This window comes from Peromyscus eremicus, chromosome 1 (assembly GCF_949786415.1).
Source record: "Peromyscus eremicus chromosome 1, PerEre_H2_v1, whole genome shotgun sequence".
Classification (NCBI taxonomy): domain Eukaryota; kingdom Metazoa; phylum Chordata; class Mammalia; order Rodentia; family Cricetidae; genus Peromyscus; species Peromyscus eremicus.
In genome coordinates this window covers 169,360,514-169,367,816 of record NC_081416.1, presented here as the reverse complement: position 1 = coordinate 169,367,816, position 7,303 = coordinate 169,360,514, and the positions used below count along the sequence as shown (strand labels likewise).

General features: G+C 46.7%; 1 protein-coding gene across 1 annotated transcript; it reads left to right on the top strand.

Annotated features, from left to right (window-relative positions):
- Window positions 1–4,158: 4,158 nt before the first annotated feature.
- Window positions 4,159–5,317, top strand: LOC131925253 (calcineurin B homologous protein 3-like). The gene has a single exon (XM_059280549.1). It carries the CDS (start codon window positions 4,463–4,465, stop codon window positions 5,162–5,164), a length of 702 nt encoding a protein of 233 aa, XP_059136532.1. The 5' UTR covers window positions 4,159–4,462; the 3' UTR covers window positions 5,165–5,317.
- Window positions 5,318–7,303: the final 1,986 nt, after the last annotated feature.

The window sequence follows — 7,303 nt, the reverse complement described above, 5'->3', positions numbered from 1 at the left end:
AGCAGACCGTGACTTGACTGCTCTCTATTTATGGTGCCTGGCTCCTCCATGCTCTTCATCACATACACTGTGCTGCACTAAATGTAAATCTCCTGCCACCTCTGAAAGGTTGTAGAAGTCAGGTATTTCCTTTGTTCTGGAGATTTGGCTTAGAAAGACTCCTTGGGGGAAGTTGGCTTATACAGGTACTCTGAAGAGGCTCCTCTGCCCCCCGAAACCGTTCCTCCTATGGTCTAGCTTCTCTCCCTCTTTTATTAGAATGGTTTACAGGCTGTGGTCAGGTTAGTCCAATAATGGCTGTCTGCCAATGGAAAGTCCAAGAATCCAGTAGTTGTTCAGGATGTCTCAGCTGGTCAGTCAGTATACACTGGAATCCCAAAGAAGGTAGCTCTAATGCTAGTGAAGGAATGGACTCCAAGCAAGGAAGGAGCAAAAGCTTCTTTATTCTGTCCTGGAACACACTCTGTAGACCAAGCTGGATCAAACTCACTGAGATCCACCTGCCAAGTCTCAGTTTTTAGAGTCAGAACCAGGCAGGGCCACAGTGTTCTTCAAAAACTATTGCAAGCAAGAATACTGTAGGGAGGGGCTTCCAGGAAGGAGAAATATGTTGTGGAATACTACTTTACCTGTGTAAAGATGTGTTGCATTTGTTTATGCTGCATTTCTTTAACTATGTACAGATATGTTGCATTATGTTGGAGCCTGCCGACAGTCAGCTGGGTAGCTGGGTAGAGGTGTGAGGATTGAAGAGACAATGAAGAAGACAGAAAAGAGTCGAGAGGTCTGCCGGTCAATGCCGGACAGCCCCGAGTTTATTTCACAGCCAGCTTATATACAGTCTTGAAGGACAGAGGTAGAACAATGCACAGCACAGACATTCAACCAGTATCTATCCTGTCCTTGTGTCAAGGAGCAGGCAGTTTCATTTTCTATTTCAATGTACCTCTGGCTGGCATCAGCAGCCTACGTCTAGCTAGATAGTGTGTTCCTTCCTGTGGGCTAATCAGGACTTTCTCACAGCCTTGGAGCAAACAAGCCTGAACTCTATTGACTCAGAATAGACTTCAGATTCAAACTGGGAAACTGAGTCAGTTGTGGGCTCCGACAGCATTTGTTATGCTTTGCCTGCCTAAGGCACCTGATTGGTCTAATAAAAAGCTGAACAACCAATAGCTAGGCAGGGCTGGTGGGAAAAGAGAATAAGTAGGAGGACGAATCTAGGCTGGGGAGAAAGAGAAAAAGGGAGAAAGAAATGGACACCCCCGGGGCCAGCCAGCCAGGCAGCCATCAGCCAGACAGACACAGAGGAAGAAGGAAAATAGGACAAACAGAATGTAAGAAAGGTAAAAGGCTCTGAGGCAAAACGTAGAAGAAGAGAAACAGGTTAAATTAAGTTATAAGAGCTACTGTGACAAGCCTAAGCTAAGACCAAGCATTCATAACTAATAATAAGTCTCTGTGTCTTCATTTGGGAACTGGTGATTCAAGACAGCTTGTATTATCTTAACAAGAGAGCAATTACCCACTTCACCCCGACCCTCACCCTGGTGCACACATGGGCACATGCACACACAGGCAGGTGCACACACGCACCTACACACACACACACACACACACACACACACACACATGATGTAGTTTGGAATGTGATGTCTCTTCCCACAGCTACAGCTCAGATCCCATTTTGACCAGGAAGAAGCAGATTTGCCTTAATGGCCTCATCAAAACTCAGATACCTATACCTTTTTATATTTAAGTCTTAAGGGACCAGAGGGATGGCTCTGTTTTTAGCGTTACCAGGGAAACGGGGCGTCTTCAACATCTTCCTCGCTGGCTAATGCTGATTACTACCAGTTTCACCAGTGTCCATGTTCACCTCTGTCTGTGGAAAGCCTTGCTCGAGTCTTCATGTGCACAGAGTTTATTGCTATCAGTTCTCTCGAGTTGATCCAAGTGTGAAACTCGTGCAAAGTTCTTTCCACGTCCCTCACACTGATGAGGTTTCCCAGCACTGGGAACTCTCTGAGGAGCAAGCACTAGCTTGATCGTCACGACCAAAAGCCTCCCCATGGTCTTTGCCTTCAGAGAGCTTCTCACTCGTGTGGGCTCTCTCGTGTATAACAAGGCTTGAACCACACCTCACGGACTTCACACACTTCTCACATGTGAGGGCTTTCTCACGAGTATGAACCTGTTTTCTGAGGTTGAGTAGGATGACCAGTAAGGCTAAAGCCTTTTCCACATTTTTTATGCTTGTACCATTTCTCACCAGTGAGTTCTTCCACATTGAGCAAAACATGATCTATAATCAAAGGCCTTCCCATGTTCCTTACATTTATAGGGTTTCTCACCAGTATGAAGTAGCTGGTGTCACATAAGGCTAGGGTCACCACCAAAGCCCCCCCGCCCCCCCGCATCCCACCCCATCCACAGTCTTTTTTTTTTCTAGAGCTGAGGACCGATCCCAGGGCCTTGGGCTTGCTAGGCAAGTGCTCTACCACTGAGGCTAAATCCCCAACCCGGGTCTTTGTATTCATAGTGTTTCTCACTAATGTGGACTTTCTGGTGGTCAACATGTCTTGAACCATAGCTAAGGGCTTTCTCCATTCCTCACATTCATAGTGTTTCTTACCAGTATGGATTTTTTCATACTGCACAAACTTGACCTGCAATCAAGGCCTCTGAGAATTTCTTATATTCATTCATAGGTTTTCTTGCCAGTGTGAACTGTATGATGTCAGGCGGGTTGATGACTTCATCAAGAAGCCTTTCTACACAAGGTTTCTCTGTGTATTCTTGGTTGTCCTAGAACTCATTCTGTAGACCAGGCTGGCCTCGAACTCACACAGATTCACCTGCTTCTGCCTCTCAAGTGCTGGGATTAAAGGTGTGCACCATCACAGCCCAGCTTCTCTGTTGTTGTTTGAACAGAGGGGCTGGTAGCCCTGCTGTGTAGGCAAGGATGACAAATGCTACTACATTCTGAAGCCCTACCACCTCACTTCCTAGGCAGAGAACTAAACTGAACAGAGTCTCTAGGGACAGGCCAGGACCGAGGGAGCACAGAGAGATTTCCTAGCGAGTCTGTTTCTATTAGCCCCAGATGGAGGCCACAAGAGACCAAAGAATCCCACTCAAGTCCAGCTTGAGTTTGTTGAAGTTACAGGAACATGGTTGAGCGGTCACTTACAGGAGCATGGATGATGACTCTCAAGCAATGTATTCCTGGAGTCCTCTCTCCAGTCGACCCCTTAGCTCCTGCCTGCTTTAGCTGCTGGTGTGGGTGGGTAGGAGGATTGGGATTGCTGGGATCTCAGGCATCTAATGAGCTTCCTAGCCTGACTAGGTAATAGTAATACGGTAATAGAAGTGTCTTGTGAGGGTCTCCTCTGGGTCAGCACAGCTTCTCTGATTCCAAGACATCGTTGGCCACATCCTACCCCGAAGGCGGAGTTCCAAATAGGAGTCACGTGCTGCCATTATTAGTTTGGGTCCTAGTGTGAGAAACAGCTGATGGACACGATGTGGAAGTGTAGTTGAAATAAACTCTTCCCTCCCCAAGTTGCTTTTGGTCTTGATGTTTTCTACCAGCAATAGAAAAGTAACAAAGACAGTGCCTGGACACAAAATCCTAAGCTCCACTTTCAAGCAGCATATACCCTTTACCTATGAAGGTAAGTACCCAATTCTACTGGTCAAGTGTATAATTATCGAGACATGTATGGTTTATTAACACGTTACTTACATATAACTACCCTAGAAAAGCCATACTTCTGTTGGGTTGTTTTTTTTTTTTGGGGGGGGGGTTCATGGGTTATGTGAACATGAACACTGTCACAATTGTTTGGGGCTTACTTAATTCTTGTCCATATTAACTAGTCTAGTTATTTCTAGTGTGTTCCCCCTTCATCCCCTCTCCTTTATTTTCTCTCATCTTTCATGTATTCCTTCCTTCATTTTTCTTTCTCTTTCCTCTACTTTCTCTCCATCTTTATTTCTCTCTCGCTCTGCTTTCCTGCCCTCCCTCCCTCCCTCCCTCCCTCCCTCCCTCCCTCCCTCCCTCCCTCCCTTCCTTTCTTCCCTTCTTCCCTTGAATGACTTGGAACTCAACTGTGTAGACCAAGCCGGCCTCAAACTCAGGGAGATCCTCCTGCCCCTGCCTTCAGAGCTCTGGGGTCGCGGCCATTCTAGCGTCTTTAGTTCTGTAAGGAAAGACACACACATCTTTGTGCTTTCCCAGCGAGGCCCTAGGAAAAGGAAGAATGTATACTACGATTATAATCCGCTTCATTTTACTGAATTTGGGAAGCAAAGAGGCCTCGGGGATTGTGACGGACCTGCCCTAACAGAGGTTGCCTTGATGACCTAATAAATCAGAATGGCGGTAAGATGAGAGCCTCCAGGGACCCCAGGACCCCTCCCCCGGGCAGCTGAGATTGTCTGGAGCCCACGGGGCACCATGGGCGTCTCGCAATCCTCTGAGGAGGAGTGGAAGCGTGAGAGCAGGACTGACTTCTGGTGGGGGCAGATGCAGGAGGGGTTCCGGAACCAGAGCGACTTCAACTGGGACCAGATCAAGCAGCTGCACCAGAGGTTCCGGCTGTTGAGCGGAGACCAGCCCACCATCCGGCCTGAGAACTTCGACAACGTCCTGGACCTGGAGTTCAACCCGATCCGCTCCAGGATCATCCGCGCCTTCTTCGACAACCGGAACCTGGGCAAGGGGACCAGCGGCTTGGCCGAGGAGATTAGCTTCGAGGACTTCCTGACCATCATCGCCTACTTCAAGCCGCTGCGCTCAAAGCACTTGAGCAAGGACGAGGCGGAGACGTACCGCCGGGAGAAGATGCGCTTCCTCTTCCACTTGTACGACGAGGACTGCGACGGGCTCATCACGCTGCAGGAGTACCGCAGGGTGGTGGAGGACCTGCTGTCGGCGAACCCGCAGGTGGAGAGCACGTGGGTGCGCTCCATCGCCAACTCCATCGCGCACCGCGCCTTGAAAGAGGCAGCCAGGGCATCCGACCAGCCGCTGGAGCAGGGCCAGCAGTACCAGGGCATCACCTTCGAGGACTTCGTCAAGACCTGGCAGGGCATCGACTTCGAGGTCAAGATGCAAGTCAGCTTCCTGAACCTAGAAGCCATGGCTTTATGCCAGTGACCTGCTGGCCGCTGCTGGCCACTCCCACCCCGCTCCCCCACCCTCCACCATCACGGGAGATTCTGCACCTTGAGCCTGCAGCCTCTTGCAGCAGCTACGGGGTATGTGGGACCTGGCGGCTTTTATCTCTGAGAATAAAGATGATCAAAAGAAGAGCGGGCCGTGGTTGCGATTGCCTTTGATCCCAGCACTTGGAAGGCAAAGGCAGACAGGTCTCTTGTGAGTTTGAGGTCAGCCTGGTCTACAGAGTGAGTTTCAGGACAGCCAGGGCTACACATAGAAACCCTGTCTCAAAAAAAAAAAAAAAAAAAAAAACCCAAACCAAACAAAAACAAAAAAACAAGGGCTGGAGAGATGGCTCAGTGGTTAAGAGCATTGGATGCTCTTCCAGAGGTCCTGAGTTCAATTCCCAGCAACCACATGGTGGCTCACAACTATCTATAATGAGATCTGGTGCCCTCTTCTGGCCTGCAGGTGTATATGCAGACAGAACACTGTATACATAATAAATAAATAAATAAATCTTTAAAAAATCCAACCAAACAAAAAACAACAAAACATAATGAAAAATAACAACAGAAAAGACACAAGAGTTAAACACCAATATTGGTGGTGCCCCCTCCCCACCCCCTGTTGGGTGTGGGGTCACACAATAATGGGGAACAGACCACCAAAGTCTATTAAACCAGAAGCAAACTTTATTCCAGGGGAAAAAAAGGACAAGAAAATATCACCATGGGGCACAAAAGCTTATCAGCTAGCTGAGACCACAGCCAGAATTGTATTTTGAGGCTGTGGCAATGGAGGCGGGTTCTGGCCCCCTTTTTATAGTGAAGGGGAAAGCATCAGGGATGCAGTGCATGCTAGGAGTCACGTAGAAACATCTATTAAAAGTTAACTTTGGTCCAGGCAGTTGTTGGCTATAAGGGGTAAGGGGGTTAAAAGTTAACCCCTGGCTGTTGACAGAGGAGCTGGCTGTAAGCAGAGAGCCATTGTTAGCAGTTAACCTTTAGAGTGATGACTGTCAGCTTTTATTTTTTTATTTATTTAGGTTTACAGTTTTATATTTCTATATCCCTGGACCCTACACCCCCAACTTTTTTGAAACAAGGTCTCACTCTGTAGCCCTTGCTGGCCTGGAACTCACTATGTAGATCAGGCTAGCCTCAAACTCACAGTCCTTCTCCTCTGCCTCCCTCAAATGTTGGAATTTGACCCAAAAAACTAAGCTCTCCTCTCAAAGGGAATTGAGAGAGAGTTTATTCTGATGTCAGAGATGAGTGACATGGCTCAGGGACACAGATTCAGTTTATGCTAGACACCATTGTGGGAGGCCAGCTCTCACCTTTTCCCAGACCCTTCCAAACACCTGATGACCACGCCTTGGTCAAATCATCCATTATGCAGCCCTTCTGGGTAAAGCAAACTCAGCTTCTCTGACCCTGAGTAATTTGGGCTTCCACAAATTCTTAATAATAATATAAATCTCAAATGGGGGTACAGATCTTAACTCTATGCAGCTCTGAATCAGCTTTTCCACTAAGAGCTTGCAAGTAGCTGGAATTACCACAGCACTACTCCTGCTTCCTTTGGCTACTATGCCTTCAAGTAAAAGGAGCAGAGGATGATAAAGATGGAATGTCTTTTTAAAATGGGTCTAAGGTGTCTATAGCAGCCTCAGGTGCACTATGCCCTTTTTTAATCAATAAACTCCTGATGCAACCATGTCAAATAAATCAGTAAAATCCTGAAACTGCATCAAACCTAAAGATCCCCTTAGCTTCACCAAACCATGGTTCATCAATACCAACAGATTAATGTAATTCTAGCATGAATATTACTATACATATTTACAATTCTTACAAACTTACATCCAAAAGCAAACTCTCAATAGGACTATTTACACTTTACAAACTTTAGCAAACATCCAGAAGCAATTTCTTAATAGAACTTTTTGCATTTCTTGCTAACAAAACACAGGATACATTAACACATGTTAACATTAATCCACTCGTGACAAGAAAATATTTTTTTAATTAAAGAGACTGAGGAATATTAACTCCCCTTTTTCTTTATAATTTTTTAAACTTCATCTTGGGCCTGGTAGAAAAAAAAAACAAATTTCTCTATACCTACACC

What these genes read in the sequence shown, in the direction of transcription:
- LOC131925253 (XM_059280549.1), top strand. Translation starts at nt 4,463, where the DNA reads ATGGGCGTCTCGCAATCCTCTGAGGAGGAGTGGAAGCGTGAGAGCAGG.